This window comes from Gracilinanus agilis, chromosome 4 (assembly GCF_016433145.1).
Source record: "Gracilinanus agilis isolate LMUSP501 chromosome 4, AgileGrace, whole genome shotgun sequence".
Lineage (NCBI taxonomy): Eukaryota > Metazoa > Chordata > Mammalia > Didelphimorphia > Didelphidae > Gracilinanus > Gracilinanus agilis.
Window position 1 is genome coordinate 359,789,326 of NC_058133.1, and position 15,597 is coordinate 359,804,922.

Genomic DNA, 15,597 nt, shown 5'->3' on the forward strand with positions numbered 1-15,597 from the left:
AGCGCGAGGGCCCCTGGTTGGCGGGGGGGGGAGAGGGGGGGGAGCCTGGGGCTCGAGCTCTTGGTTCCTCCCTCTCGGGGGCTGGGCTGGGGGCGCCCCCCTCCCGCACGCCCGCCGACGTCTCCTCCTCCACGCCCCCACCCCCTCCCACCAGTCTGCGGCAACTCAGCGCGGCCCGGACCAGGCACCCGGTGCGGGTTCCGAGCGAGACGGAAGGCGGCTCGAGGACTCCTACCCAGATTCCTCTCCCCGCCCCGCAGCGAGTGCCGTGCTGCATCTAGTCTAGGAGCTGCCAGAGGTCACTCCACCTAGTAAAACAGGCTTGGGTGGACGCTTCGGTCATTTAAAAGCGGTATGGGGGAGGGGAGGGTCCTGCGGGAAAAGAGTGAGTGTGTGTGGATGTTTGTGTGTAAGGGGGGGGAAGCACCTGTGGACCGCTGACCGCCCCTTCCTCCACAGGCTTGGCCAGGTCCCTGCCCGAAGTCGCTGTCCTAAGCAGCGGGGGTCCTGCCAACCATGGAGTCGGAGTCCGGCTCTTCCGTGTCTTTGAAGGTCTTCAACCTCAACTGCTGGTGAGGAACCAGTGGGAGTGCGGGGAGGATAAAATGATAGATGTCCATTGTCTTTCTTCGAGTTGCAAAAACCTAGATGGGGGGGGGAGGGGCGGCTCATAGGAAGACCTGATAGATGCATATTCTTGGTCTCTATGAGATTTTGCAAAAGGTTGGAGGGGGGGAGGGTAGGAAAACCTGACAGATGCAAATCCTTTTTTTCTCTACAAGGTGCAAAAGCCTGGATTGGGGGGAGGGGGGAGACCTGACAGATGTGCATCCTTTGTCTCTGTCGGAAAGCCTGGATGAGGATGGGAGGTGTGATGAGTTGGGGGGAAGGCTGGGGGAGGGATGGAATAGGAGAATCCGAGAAAGATATAAATCCTTTAACTCTGCTCAGTACAAAAGCCTGGATGGAGTTGGGAGGGAGAAAAGGGGAGGGAGGGGGGAGAGAACCTGACAGATGTAAATCCTTTGTCTCCGTTGCAAAAACCTGGTGGGGTGGGGGTACATCGGAAAGCCTGACAAGATGTATATCCTTTGTGTCTGCTTGATGCAAAAACCAGGAGAGGGGGCAGTGATATAGGGGCATATAGGTGTATATTTTACAATTTGATTGGGGTGGGGGTGGTTAGGCGGGTGGGAGAGCATAGGAACATGACAGATGTATATCCATTATCTCTTGATGAGACAAAAGCCTGGATGGGGTATGTGAGATGGGGGGCACAATGCAAAAGTCTGGATGGAAGAAAATGGGGTTGGGGCATAGGAGGACCCGACTGATGGATGTCCATTTTCTCTGCGCAATGCAAAAACCTGGATGGGGGTGGGAGGGAGGTAGGTTGCTGTCCTTCAAAGATGACGTCCAGTCTCCACACTCCCCACCCACCCACCCACATACACATACATTTCCAGGGAGAGGTGAGCAGGAGTGCTTAGCCATAGTAATAGTAACAGAGCCTTGGACATGATTTTTGTTCTTCAGACATTGGACCTCTTTGACAGTCTGGTGAAGCCTAGGGACTCCTTCTTGGAATCCTGTTGTTAAACCTTTAAAAAAAAAAAGATCATTTCACTTGGAAATAAAAAAATTTTTTTTTACCCTGCTATCTCCATTTTCTTTGCCTTATGGATAAAAAATTGTACTGGAGCAATTGACACATCTTGGTCCTTTGGGGTATTATTAAATTCTGGTTCTTCTATAGTGTTAAATAATTTTTTTTAAACTCTTACCTTCCATTTCAGAATCAATACTATGAAGGCAGAAGAACAGTAAGGACTAGGCAATGGGGGGTAGGGGGGAGGTATTTAAGACTTGCCCCAAGCCACACTGCTAGGAAGTGATCGTAGTTTTTAATAATTGAAGGAAATAGCTGTATTTCAGTTAGAGGTTTGTGAAAATAAAGATGATTTCTCCCCCTCCCATCCAAGTTCAAGACCTTTTAAAATCTATCCATGGACTCCAAGTCTGAGATCTAACCTTAATACGTTGCTCTCAGCTTGAGCCATTTTGGGGAAAATGAGCCACCACACAAGAGAAAAAGACTAAAAGCTGCCAGTTCACAATCATGTTCTTATCCATTTCAGGGCTATTCCCTACATGAGCAAGCATCGACAGGTCAGGATGCAGCATCTGGGGGACCTACTGAACCAGAAAAACTTTGACTTGGCCCTGTTACAGGAGGTATGCTTGAGATGGTTGAAGGGAAGGGATCAGGGAACCTGAAGGGCTGGAGAACACTGCCCTAAGCTAGGGCCTACTGTGCAGCTGCAGCCATTATCCTGTCATCCTCAGGTGTGGAGTGAACGGGACTTCGAATCACTGAGACAGAAACTACTGCCCAACTATACGTGGGCCCACTATTTCCGAAGGTAAGAAGCCAAGCCCTCTGGGACCCTGGGGCTCCCTAGTGTACTCTTTCCTTCCTGCCCCCTTTTTTCTCCTCCTTCCAGCTTTGCTTTCCTTTTAGTGTGGGAGGAAGGGAATGAGAAAGAATGTTCTCTGCTCTAGCTCATCTCTGCTCTCTTATCAGGCCATATCATCATCTGTCTTCCCACTCCACCACCAAGCACAGGCCTTAAGATTTCACCCAGGGGGTGTAATGGGCACAATATTCTAGCAATAAAGGAAGAAGTGGGTAGGAATGGGGATGGGGCCTCTTTTCCTTGATCATTGAGTAGGATGTGGCTTTCAGCGGATTCATCGGTAGTGGCCTCTGTGTCTTCTCCAAACATCCAATTCAGGAAATCTTCCTACATACTTTCAGCCTCAATGGTTATCCCTACAAGGTAAGCTTCCTTTCTGTTGGATGTGTCTTTACCTTTCCCACCACTATTCCCAAGTTTGGTGCTCAGAGAGCAGCCAAAATAGTTTTTGTGGCTCTAGGCAAGCCCCTTAAAATGTTCCTACCCCTTATTTTGCTTCCCTCTGCAGTATATTTTAACTTAGGGGTGGGGAGGTGAGTCTGTATGCTGGATTAAACTATACTAATTTTTAATGGTGGGAATTATTCTTAAATTTTTTTATTTTCTTGTTTGTCTCTTGGTGGGAGGGAGTAAAAGTTGATTATCTAGTTATTTGATTACATATAACCATGAAAAGACCACCCACCATGCTACTCTTGGTTGGCTGAGAGTGAACTCAGGAGTGGAAGAATGGACCAATAGTCTTGGCTCAGAGAGCACAAGTGTATTATTTGAAAATGCCACTAGGGAGAAATTGTGACAGGCAATATCAATTGAAGGATGGGGGCAGTTTACTTGTGGATGCAGGGGACTTCACAGGAAAGGAGAAAGCAACTGGGTGTAATGGAAGGGAGTGTTGGACAGAGACTCAGTTCCAAGACCTGGGTTTGGGTGTGGGTTCTTCTCTTATTACAGCTGATCCCTCTTTCCCTCAGAGTTCTCCACTTTATAAAATGAGAGCATCGGATTAAGTTATCTCTAGGATAATGAACTCCATTGAGATCATAGGGACAGGTCCTGTGAAATCTAACCAGGGACTCCAGGTCCAATCTAATCGTAACATGCAGCTCTCAGCTTGTGTCTTTTGGGGGAGAACGGGACCAAGCCTGAGATGAAGTTGGTCTTCGTCTTTTCTGCTCCTCCTCCCCCCAGCTACAACACGGCGACTGGTTCTGTGGGAAAGCTGTTGGCATGGTAGTCCTGGAGATCTGTGGAATACTAGTCAATGTCTACGTCACCCACGTGAGTACCAGCCCAGGACAGGGCAGCCATGAACTCTGCTCCTGGGATGCTGTGCCCAGCTCTCCGGGGCAGGTTCAGTGACCCAGAGGCCCAGGGAGGAAAGGGTCCCACAAGTTTCTTGGAAGGCTCATGGGGAGGGTTCTCCCCGTTTCCCCATATTTCCTACCCTCCCAAGAGCACAAAGGAGAGCTAGCCATGGCCCCTCTCTCTGGTCCTCAGCTCCATGCCGAGTACAATCGAGAACATGACTCCTACCTTGCCCATCGTGTGGCCCAGGCCTGGGAACTGGCTCAGTTCATCCAGTGTGTGAGCTGTGGTACTTGGACTGAGCAAGATAGGGGAAGCAGGGGTGGAGCACAGAGAGGGCTGGGCTAATGGGGGTGCTGGGACCCTGAGGCAGGACGGGGTGCTCCGGGGAGGGTTCACAGCGGGCTCTGAGCTGCAGGGGAGAGGCGGGAGGGCTCCTGCTTCTCACCACATGGGTTTTCCTAGCCATACTTCCAGAAGGGCCGATGTGGTTTTGTTGTCTGGGGACCTCAACTCCCACCCGGGGGACATAGGCTACCGCCTCATAAGGGAGTGGATAGGCCTGGATGATTCCTACCTTGAGACCCAAGACTTCCAGGTGAGTGCTTTGTCCCACATCCCCCTCTCCTCTGGAGCCGGGGTTCTCTTCCTGGTTGTGACTGTGCTTCTCCCCTCCCTGAGCCGGCCTTACCCTGGTTCTGAACACTGAACCCCCCTTCCTTCAGGGCTGTGAGGATGGCTGTACAATGGTGCCCAACAACTGCTTCGTCAGCTCTAAAGAGATGGAGAGTTTCCCTAGAGGAGTCCGCATCGACTACATCCTCTTCAAGGTGGGGCTCCCATCCCCAGGTCCCTTCACTTTGCCCAGGCCTCCTCCCTGGCTGTTATCTGGGGGCTCAGGGATGGATCTGCAGCGGGGCAGGCCTTCTAGACAAAACGGGGGAGAAGATTCTGAGGGCCTTATCTCTGGGTCTTGATTCTCTAGGCCATTTCTGGGTTCCACATCACCTGTGATGCCCTCACAACCACGACCGGCAGCGGCCCTAATGACACGACGGGCCACAGCCTCCCCCTTTCTGACCATGAGGCCCTCATGGCTACCCTGTCTATACGGCCTGCTCCCATTGAGCACAAACGTAACTTCACACGAGGTGAGTTGCTCCTGGCCTTCTCAGGAGGTGTCTTCTCAGGAGTAGGGTGTCTGCTCCAGCCTCCCCCTCCCTTGTACATCTCTGATGGATGTCCCTTTGGTTTCAGACCCAGAAGCACAGGCCTCGTTGATGGACGTGCTGCACGAGGCATGGACAGAGATGGGGCTGGGCCTGGCCGGAGCCCGCCAGTGGGTCTATTCCACTGGGCACCTGCTGAGCCTGGGGCTGCTGCTGCTGTTCCTGGGAGTGGGGACCATGCTGTTCGAGGACATCCCCTGGGTCGCTGAGGCCCTCTTCATGGTCCTGGGTGTGATAGTGCTCATAGGCTCCGGGGCGCTGTACCTTACGTCTCTCCATGAAAGTAAAGCCTTGTACGAAGCCCAGGCCGAGATCGAGCTGGCCATGGAAATGGCCAAAGAGGCTCAGCCTGAAGTCGTGGAGCTCTACACCAATCCTCCCCTTATCCGCACCTCAGTCAGATTCAAAGTAAAACAATAAAGAGTTATTATCTGCACCTTTGGCTCTCTTTTTACTCAAGGTGGGAAAGGGATGGAGCTCGATCTAGAGGGTAAAGTGGGAGGCACAGCACCAAATCTTGTGCCCAGTGGACCTTTTTTATTGTTAACATTGGCCGGGTATCGTGCGGGGCCCAGCCAGCGGGGCCCATGCTGTGGATTCCGGAGCTGTGGCCCAGCTAACACCCCAGAGAAGTCTGGCAGGAGAGAAGCAGCAGGGACCCTTCTCAGCCCTGGTCCCCAGTCCCCTGTGCCAGCTCACTGAGCCGACACTCATCACGGAAGCGGATCAGGGCATCTCTCTGCTTCACCACATCCAGCAACTGCTTCAACATCTGCTCTTCCTTCTGCTTCTCTGAGGCTGTCTTCAGGGTCTCTGAAAGGAGCAAGGGAGGTCTTTTTAAAACTCTTACCTTCCATCTTAGAATCAGTCCTATGTGTCAGTTCCAAAGCAGAAGAGCAATAAGGGCTAGGTGATGGGGACTAAGTGACTTGCCCAGGGTCACACAGCTAGGCAGTGTCTAAGGCCACTTTTCAACCCAGGACTTCCCATCTCTAAGCTTGGCTCAACCTCATGAGCCATCTAGCTGCCTCCAGAAAGGGTGGTCTTAGAGAAGGTTGGCATGAACCATTGCCACCCTCACAATCCTCATCAGACTGGCTCAATGCCAGAAAGGAGCACCTGCCTTGGGATGCCTTCTTCCCCAATCCTTCTCACCTTTCCTATCCATGTAGCTTCTCAGCTCCTGGTCCAGTTGCCACTGCTTCTCTTCCAAGCCCAGCTCCTGGACCCTAGATGGAGGTTGAGAAGAAGAGGAAGAGCCAGAGATGCACATACTGCTTAGGTCAGATCCAGAGCCCCAGAGCTCCCCAGCATCTCTGTGCTTACGTGATCATGAGATCGGCTTCCTCTGCCACCAAATCATTCTTCCTTCGAACAAGGTCAAGTAGTTTTTCCACCCATAGTTTCTTCTCCTGTTCAGGAGAGCCTATTTTATGGAGCAAGGGGGTTAGAAGACACAGAGCATGGTGGGAAATGACAAGAAACAGGATCATCCCAGGAGAAGTGGACCGGGTTATGAGGAGGAGAGTTTGCCTGGAAGGGCCAGGCAGAGGATGCAGCAGATTATCCTTGGGTCACCCCCACCCCCTGACCTCCACTCACTAGTCTGGCTCCTCAAGGCCAACTCCAACCTCTTGCCCTCTCCCTCCAGTTCTCGAAGCGTAGCTTCAATCTCATCAAGACGCCGCTGAATAGCCTAGGATGAAAGACATGGGAAAGATGGAACCAATGGGAAAGCCGATGTGAGGCCTGGGGGGGACGGGCAAAACCCCAAGGACTTGAGTAGGAATGTAATCTACCCGTTCCCTTCCTGCCCCCATTTCTTTCAGGGTCCTGAGCCCTCTCCTCCCTCTCCTTTGTCCCATCTAGATCTCACCTGGGCCTTGCAGAATCTTTTCATTTCTTCCTCTTTGGCTCTGCGAAGCAATGTCTGTCGCCATGTTGGATACTTCTCCATGGTGCCTGAATTCTTGGCGATGTTCAACAGGGTCTGTGACAGGGTCAAGTGGGTCAGGAATGGGGCTGGGGGCAGGCCTAGGATCTATGCCACATATTCCTGGTAAATGGGTTCTTAGACAGGGATAAGGGAAGAGGAGGGTAGAGTTTGGGATGGTGAGGGTATAAGAACTGGACTGAACTTTGGGAAAAGAGAGAGGGAGAACTTTTGGATTGGGGCTTAGTAGGGAAGCCTGAGAGTCAAAAGGAATGAGAAGATAATCTCTTTCTGCTGAGATTATTAAATAAAATATTATAATAAAACCACGTCTCATTCTTTTTTCATAGATCCACAAAACATCACAGAGGCTGTAGGGATAGGGGATAGAAGAGCCAGCTTCAAAATTAGGATGGCCTGAGTTCAAGTCTAGCTTCTGACATGTACTGACTGTTGTCCCTGGCAAATCATGTCACAAACTCCCTCTCTTCTGCCTTAATATCAAGTCTAAGACAGAGGGGCTATGAGGATTGACTTGCTCAGGATCACAAAATTTGAACCCAGGTCCTCCTGACTCCAGTTTCATTCACTGTGCTACCCAAATGCTCTACAACTAACTTCCCAGGACTCTAAATTGCAAAGATGTGCTGTCTGTCTCGTTTCTGTGTTGTGAAGCGAGGCACTTACATGGGAGCAGAATGAATGGAATACTTGGCTGGGGTTCCTCCTATCACTATTCTCCACTCACCTGTTCTACGGCGGATGTTAAAACCAGATCTTCTTCCACTGCTTCTTCTTCTTCCTCACTGGAGGAGGGATCCTTATCTTCCTCTTCCTCAATAGCTGAAGCAACTGAGCTAAGGAGCTCTGTATAGGGGAAGAGCAGACAAAGCTTCAGATCTTGACTTGCAGAGCTTCTCCCTTTTAGGAATTCCAGCCCTTCCCCACTGGGATTAGCCAGGTACCTGGTGGGGGAGAAAGGATGTTAGGCGGTAATTTCTTGCCAGGTATTCCCCAGCCTCCAAAGCTGTCCTCCAGGGCCTGGCGGGCCAAGGCAGAATAGCTTCGAGGAGGTTTGGGGGGACCCTCCACCTCAGCCTCTGGATTGAAGTTAAGGGATGACAGCCATCGGCGCTCTGGGCTTGAGAGTCTGATCAGTTTTCTTGAAGGCAGTTTGGAAGGACCTTCCATCTCCTGGGAAGCTGTGGGTGTTGTGGGGGACACTGCCATGGCCTCCTTGTCTTCATTCTTACTGGAGGGTTCCTAGAAGAGCCAAGAGGCATAGCGGTTGATTCAGGACTGGCCTTTGATCTTTGCAAGCATTAACCTGGCCCTCAGTGACCCCAAGATGGACAATCTGCTGAGAGCTTTTCATATAGTCATCACTAAAGTGTTCATCAAAATGCTATCCACCTCCAGGAAGAGCTGATCATCTCTGCAGCCTGAAGCGGACTTTTTAACTTTCTTTTGCAGACTGAAGCAGATTTTTTTACTTTCTTTCTTTTGCAGATTGAAATGTACTTTTTTTTAACTTACTTTTTTTTTTTTTTTTAATTCTTACCTTCTGCCTTAGTATTGGTTCCAAAGACAAGGAGCAATAAAGGGCTAGACAATTGGGGTTAAGTGACCAGGGTCACATGGGTAGGAAGAGTCTGAAGCCAGATTTGAATGCAGGTTCTCCCAACACTAGGCTTGGCTTTCTACCCACTATACCACCACGCTGCCATCTGTGTTCTCTTTTGCAACATGGTTAATATGGAAATATATTTTGTATGACTTTACATGTATTACTGATATCAAATTGCCTGTCTTCTCAAGGAAGAAGAGGCAAGAGGGAGAGAATTTGGGATTCAAAATTTTTTTAAAAAAATACATGTTAAAAAGGAGGCAGCTGGGTGGCTCAGTGGGTTGAGAGCCAGGCCTAGAGATGGGAGGTCCCAAACTGGCCTCTGACACTTCCTAGCTGTGTGACCCTGGGCAAGTCACTTAACCCCCATTGCCTAGCCCTTTATTGCTCTTCTGCCTTAGAACCAATATACAGTATTGATTCTGAGACGGAAGGTAAGGGTTAAAAAAAAATGTTTACATGTAATTGGGAAATATTTAACCAAATAAAAAACTATGTTGGGGGAAAAAGAAATCTTTATCCATTTACCCATAATTACCCCCCACCTGCCCTGAGGGACTTGCCACTCTTACCTGGTCTTTGGGGGTGCCATCATCCACATTTAGGTTGGTAGACTGAGGGAAGTGTAGGAGGCAATAGAAGTGGCCTGAGGATTGGAAAAAAAGTGTGGGGAGTGACTTGATGGAATTTTGGTTCTATCAACCCCATTCCACAGCATTCTCATGAGGTCAGAAACCTAAAGGCCCCCCAAACTTGGGAGTCTTCATAGAGGGTGGAGAGAAGGTACTGAGAAAAAAACCAAGATGGAAACATGGTTGACTTGGTTCATAATTGGAAAGCTTCTTCTTTCTGGACCTCAGTTTCTCCACATAAGAAACAGAATCCTGGCCTAGGGCCCCAGTTCCTCCAGCTCCCTGGTAATCCCCTCACCATCCCCAGGGTGCTGCCGGTAGCCTTCTGGCCACAGTGGGGCCTCACAGCTGTGGCACTGGAAGCAGCTTCGGTGGAAGAACCGGCCATCGGCACAGATCCGCTCTAGGATGTAGAGACGCTCTCCACACAGTGCACAGGAGTCGCCATCCTCTGCCTGCCTCCCGAGAAAGCAGTAAGAACAAAGCAAAGACAAAGAGTGACAGATTCAGCCCTGGCCCTGAGACTCTCCTATTAACTGGAACCCCCCACTTCTCTCTGATCACCCCCTGCCCCAATCTGCTCTGGGCCCTTATATATGCTATTCTATGGTTGTTTCGTCATGTCAGTCATGTTTGACTCTTTGTGATCTCATTTGGGGTTTTCTTGGCAAAGACACTAGAGTGCTCCTGTCATTTCCTCCTCCAGCTCATTTTCCAGATGAGGAAACTGAGGCAGAAAAGGTGAAGTGATTTGCCCAGGGTTACTCTGCCAGTAAGTGTCTGAGGCTGGATTTGAACTCAGGAAGAAGACTCTTCCTGATTCCTAACCTGGCACCTATCTCCAGGGCCACCTAGCTCCCCAATTAGTTTTGCACATCACACATTATTCACTTTGGGGCCACCACAGATCTTCCTTGTTTTTCCAACCCTGCCCCCAAGGCCATAGTTCTCACCTCCTGGTCCGCTGGCAGGGGGTTTGACGGCGTCACTGGCTGGAGGATGATGGGTTCTGTGGGACTTGGCATCTTAGACTCCGACTAAAAGACCATTTAGATATCAGGGTAGGAAGAGAGGGCTGATTGGGTATCATAAGAGGAAAGAAGGGATGGTGAATGGAAAGGTTAAGGTTGAAAAAGGACAGAGGAGAAAGGGGAGGTCGGTCATTGCCCTTTTCCAGTACTTACTTCTATACAAGGCTTCTTGCCACTGCTCTCTTCTCCATTCTCCTGGAAAAATCCACACTGGCTTAGGACTGACCTTTCCCTTCTCTCCCTTCCCAGTACCTTTTATCCTTTTACCTTCCTTGGCAAACCCACCCAAATGAGTGACCTGGATGAGTCATTTCTCTTCCCTGCACCTTGGTTTCCCATTTACAGAAAAGGGGTTTGCAAGGCACAGATCTGTAAGGTTCTAACCACTTGAAGTTCCCTGACATGGGAGCTAAGAGGAGAGGGCAGCTCACTTTAAGGGGCCCCCCTCCCTGCAGAGACCACATTTCCATAATCCCAACCTGGGACCGGTTCCTTTGCAGTGTCCTCTGCAGCTTGCTGAGGAACAGGACGGCGTTGGCAGTCCCAGTAGAGAACTGAGTGACCGGACCTGAGGAGAAGGACAGACATTGTGACCACCAGCATGGAGAATCCAGGCTCCATCCCAGCTGGACCCTGGCCCTGCTGTCCTGATCCCTGAAAAAGTCAGAAGAAGGTTCACTCCTAATACCCTACTCTGCCTTTCCTCCTCAAGGGTCCCTTTAAAAGGAAATTTTATTTAGAAATATTTAAAATATAATATTTCTTTAAAAGAGCAGTTTCAAATTTGAAAAGCAATTCAAATCTGGCCTCAGACACTTATTAGCTGGGTGACTTTGGGCAAGTCACTGTACACTATTTGCCTCAGTTTCTTCATCTGTAAAATGAGCAAGAGAAGGAAATGGCAAACCATTCCAGTGTCTTTGCCAAGAAAATCCCAAATGAGGTCACAAAGAGTCAGACATGATGGAAAAAAAAAACCCAAAACAAACAATAACAAAATCTCTTTACAAGAGGGCAGCTACAGTAAAGAGAGGGCTAGATTCCAACTCAGGAAGACCTGAATTAGAATCTGGAGTCGGGCACTTTCTAGTTGTGTGATCCTAAGCAAGTCATTTCACCACTGTCTGCCTCAGTTTAGTAATCTATTAAAATAGAGATAATAATTCTACCTACTTCCAGGGTGGTTGTAAGGATCCACCGAGCTTTGCAAATCCAAAGCATTGTATAAATGCTAGCTGCTATCATCATCTTCATTAATTCTGCCAGGCTCTGTGAAAGGACTATTTGGCGGCTTAAAGATGGGTGAAACTAGCTCATATTTATTGGCAACTTAAGTTTATTGTGGTTCATTTGTTTTAGTTGTGTCTGACACTTCACAACTCCACTTGGGGTTTTCTTGGCAAAAATATTAGAGTGATTCGTCATTTCCTTCATTTTACAGATGAGGAAACTGAGGCAAACAGGGTTAAGTGACTCGCCCAGGTTCATAAAGCTAATAAATGTCTGAGGCCAGATTTGAACTCAGGAAGATGAGTTTTCCTGACTCTAGGCTCAGCACACTATCCACTGTGTCACTAGCCGCCCCGTCATTTAAGGCTTACAAAGTGCTATGCAAGAATAATTGCCCCCATTTTACAGACAACAATCCTGAGATCTGGTGGAGATAAAATGGCCCGCTGGAGATACCTGGGCTATGAGCAGTCCTTCCGAAGGTACTGTAGAATTGGCTGAGGTAGGCAATGAGGCCCAGCGGATCAGTTCCGGCCACCAGCACTTGGGGAGGGATCACTGGTGCGATGCCCAGCTCTTGTTCGGCCAGCTTTACCGCCCGGGCTGTGGTCTCCAGAGCGCCAGCCCCTCGCACGGTGGACAAGTCACTAGGAACAAGGGTGAAAGAGAAGGCAGCGACAGTGAGGGTGTGGAGTCCCCAAGGCACGCAATGGGACAGGAGAAGGGAGAGAAAGGGCAGGAGTTTGGGTGAAGGCGATGGGCTGGGGGCAAGGAGGGACAACATGAGCTGGGGGTCACACCAGCAAAGAAGGGAAGGGGCAAGGGGTGAGCAGAGGAACTCTTCCCTGTGTTGGGCAGCCTTCAGATGAGTTACTGACACCAATTCCAGGCTGAATTGAATCGAATGGGGCAGTGGGAGGGGGCTCAATTGTCCCCAGGAGTTCATAGCAGTTCTTCACCAATTCCTTCACACTTTCTAGTCCCCCATGACTGGCCCTCACCCTGTCACTCACAGCAGATTGGGTCGGAGCCGATGAATCAAGGCACAAAGTGCCTGACCGTCGGCCCAAGAGGACGAGAAGTCAGTGACCTGGACCCCAGGGTATCCAGCTGTCTGCTTCTGGCACCAGAGAAGCAGCTCCTCCTGGGTGCCCACCAGTCCTGGAAGGAAGGAGAAGGTCCTCTGTGCTCCCAGAGATCACCCCTGACAAGGGTCTACAAGATCCAAGCACTGGGGACTGCAGAGGCCACATTTGAACCCAGGACCTCTTGTCTCCAGGCTTGGTTCTCAATTCATTGAGCCACCTAGCAGCCCTGCAGCACTTGGTTTTACAAATGCTGCTCCTTTACTTGTTTTCCAGTTTACAGATGACAAAACTGAGGCACAGAGTAGGTGTTTTGTTCATAGTCATTCCCAGGCAGCTAGCTGGTATCCTAGAGACATCATTGAACTTGGAGATGGCAGAACCTGTGTTTGAACCCTGACTCAGACACTTACTAGCTGTGATGATTTGAAAACTATAAAGCACCATATAAATGCTAGCTGTTATTATTGTTATCATTTTCACTATTTTTCACACATTAAAATCAGGTCCTCTGACACCCAATTCACAATTCACTAGTATTTTTATTCCAACTCTCTCTCATTCTCTCTCCCCCCCCTCCATCCCCTTCAATAGCATCAATAGCATTATTAGCAATGGCAAAAACTGCCAGGAGTGTTCCCTGGGGCAGGCAAAGGACCCACCTCATAGAGTTTGGACCACTTTCCTAGTAACAAATGAGGAACTAAGGTACAAAGAGGGCAAGAATCTCCATCTCTTTGAACTGCCTTTGCTACTTGGACTAGCTAAAACCTTTACTCCTGGGGCAGCTGGGTAGCTCAGTGGATTGAGAGTCAGGACTAGAGACGGGAGGCCCTAGGTTCAAATCTGGCCTCAGACACTTCCCAGCTGTGTGACCCTGGGCAAGTCACTTGACCCCCATTGCCCACCCTTACCACTCTTCCACCTATGAGCCAATACACAGAAGTTAAGGGTTAAAAAAAAAAAAACCTTTACCACTGATGATGGGGAAAGAAAAGGGACAGGAAAGATTTAATTTAGGGTCTATTAGGGGCAACTGCTAACTTGGATGGGCACACAGGGCATCAGGATGTGGAAAGAAAACGAAGGAGGGAAGATGGTTTAAAGAAGGAAAGGGATTATTTATATGTGTGTGTGTGTGTGTGTGTGTGTGTGTGTGTGTCTGGGAAGAGGTGCCCTTCCTTCCTTCCTTCCTTCCTTCCTTCCTTCCTTCCTTCCTTCCTTCCTTCCTTCCTTCCTTCCCCCCTTCTCTCTCTCTCCTTCCTCTCTTCTTTCCCTCTCTCCCTCCTTCCTTCCTTCTTTCCTTCCTTCCCTCCCTCCTTCCCTCCCTTCCTACCTTCCTTCCCTTCCTTCCTTCCTACTCTCTCTCTTTCCTTCTTTTTCTTTCCTTACCTTCCATTTTAGAATCAATACCAAGTATTATTAAAAGGCAGAAGAGTAGAAGGGCCAGGCAACTGGGGTTAAGTGACTTGCCCAGGATCATACCTCTAGGAAGTGTCTGAGACCAGATTTGAACCCATATTCTCTCAACTGGAGGCCTGATGCTCTAACCACTGTGGCACCTAGCTGTCTCAAGGGGTTGTTTCTTAAGAGAGATAGGGTAAGGAATCTGGGTCACAGTGTTTTGTAGGGCCACTTACCATTCTTCGGAATGGGGTAGATCACCCAGGGGTTGAGGTAGGGGCAAGAGCATGGGGCTCTAGAGGCTACCCAGAGGTAGACAGAGGGGGCAGAGCCCACTCACCAGGGGTGGGTAGCTTTTTAGAATCCGTCTTGTCAGATCTCCTCCTCTCCAGTTCCTTGGCCTCAACATCATAAAGATCCCGTACCTAGGAGTAAACCCTGCTCATTACAGACTCCTTCTTTACTCCACCAAGCCAGGTCAGCCTAGATCCTTTTTGTTCACAGCTCAGTCCACCTGGAACTCGGATCGATCTTCACTAGAGGACCGGAAGGTGATGGGAAAGGAGGGGTGGGGGAATGACTGACCTGTTGGGGAGTCACAGAACGGAGGTTCAAGTTGGGGTAGCGAGAAGCTGGGTCTAGGGTGTACTGGGCTATGTTGCGGTGCATATTTTCGGGGGAGGTCTGTGAGAGGAGCTGGTACAAGCTCTCCCTGGAGGGAAGAAAGGGGTGTAGGGAAGAGGGGTGTTGGTGGTGGACCAGAATGATGAGGATGGAGGAGGCTGGTGGGCTTCCCTCATCCTCGTCACTGCTGTCTCTCTACCAGTCTCCATTCACTGGAAACTCCACACCCACTGCCTCTATCCTACCATCTCTTACGGCAGACTCTGGTACCCTCTCCACTTCCTCCTCCCCCAATGTGGTCCTTCGCCCTGTCTCTCACCTCTCCGCCAGAACCTCCAGGGGCTGAGTACCCTTTGCCCACAGCTTCACGGTCCAGGCTGCGTCGAAGGCTGCTAAGAACCCACGTGCCACACCAGTGCCCAACGGCCAAAAGGGCTGGAGGAACATTGAAGTAACAAGACACAACAGAGTACACAGAGGCTGGGTGGGTGGATGGGGCAGCCATGCCCTCCACATTCCCTCCATACATCCAACTCTTTTCAAAGAGTGACAAATCCTAAGAACCAGAGGGAGCATTTTTTCCCTTCCCTGACTAGGCACTAGGCACTCTGCCCCCTGTCTTCCCCTCCACCAGGCAGCCCTCCCCAGGCCCCCTCACCTCCACCAGGTGGCCCTCCCCAGGTCCCTTTCCCTCCACCAGATGGTCCTTTCACTGCCCCCTCACCTCTACCAAGTGGCTCTGCCCAGGCCCCCTCACCTCCACCAGGTGGCCCTCCCCAGGCCTTCTCCCCTCCACTAGGCAGCCCTCCCCAGGCCCCCTCACCTCCACCAGGTGGTCTTTCCACTGCTACCTCTACCAGGCAGCCCTGCCCAGGCCCCCTCCCCTCCACCAAGTGGTCCTCCCCAGGTCCCTTCCCCTCCACCAGGTGGTCCTTCCACTGCCCCCTCCCCTCCACCAGGCGGCCCTGCCCAGGCCCCCTCCCCTCCACTAGGCAGCCCTGCCCAGGCCCCCTCCCC

At 50.6% G+C, this 15,597-nt stretch overlaps 2 protein-coding genes across 3 annotated transcripts in view; one reads left to right on the forward strand and one right to left on the reverse strand.

Annotated features, from left to right (window-relative positions):
• Nucleotides 1–154: 154 nt before the first annotated feature.
• On the forward strand, nt 155–5,450 carry SMPD2 (sphingomyelin phosphodiesterase 2). 2 transcript variants are annotated; one of them, XM_044676690.1, is made up of 11 exons: nt 155–352; nt 460–572; nt 2,139–2,235; nt 2,347–2,423; nt 2,747–2,840; nt 3,669–3,758; nt 3,978–4,060; nt 4,251–4,383; nt 4,511–4,615; nt 4,771–4,936; nt 5,043–5,450. In XM_044676690.1, exons 2-11 carry the CDS (start codon nt 517–519, stop codon nt 5,432–5,434), a joined length of 1,293 nt encoding a protein of 430 aa, XP_044532625.1. In that variant the 5' UTR covers nt 155–352; nt 460–516; the 3' UTR covers nt 5,435–5,450. The 2 variants fall into 2 exon arrangements, with proteins under 2 accessions (XP_044532625.1, XP_044532626.1); XM_044676691.1 differs by having other exon boundaries at nt 155–298.
• Nucleotides 5,451–5,531: 81 nt separating this feature from the next.
• MICAL1 (microtubule associated monooxygenase, calponin and LIM domain containing 1) overlaps nt 5,532–15,597 on the reverse strand; it is an 18,324-nt gene continuing 8,258 nt past the window's right edge. Inside the window, exons 7-23 of the mRNA XM_044676689.1 lie at nt 14,900–15,015; nt 14,542–14,668; nt 14,297–14,381; nt 12,481–12,628; nt 11,924–12,114; nt 10,717–10,805; nt 10,391–10,432; nt 10,160–10,243; nt 9,505–9,661; nt 9,147–9,220; nt 7,952–8,210; nt 7,696–7,799; nt 6,891–7,004; nt 6,617–6,710; nt 6,341–6,440; nt 6,170–6,243; nt 5,532–5,827 (exon numbers count right to left, since the gene is read on the reverse strand). Coding sequence (XP_044532624.1) covers nt 5,679–5,827; nt 6,170–6,243; nt 6,341–6,440; nt 6,617–6,710; nt 6,891–7,004; nt 7,696–7,799; nt 7,952–8,210; nt 9,147–9,220; nt 9,505–9,661; nt 10,160–10,243; nt 10,391–10,432; nt 10,717–10,805; nt 11,924–12,114; nt 12,481–12,628; nt 14,297–14,381; nt 14,542–14,668; nt 14,900–15,015 — 2,007 coding nt within the window. The 3' untranslated portion in view covers nt 5,532–5,678. The remainder of the gene's footprint in view (nt 5,828–6,169; nt 6,244–6,340; nt 6,441–6,616; nt 6,711–6,890; nt 7,005–7,695; nt 7,800–7,951; nt 8,211–9,146; nt 9,221–9,504; nt 9,662–10,159; nt 10,244–10,390; nt 10,433–10,716; nt 10,806–11,923; nt 12,115–12,480; nt 12,629–14,296; nt 14,382–14,541; nt 14,669–14,899; nt 15,016–15,597) is intronic.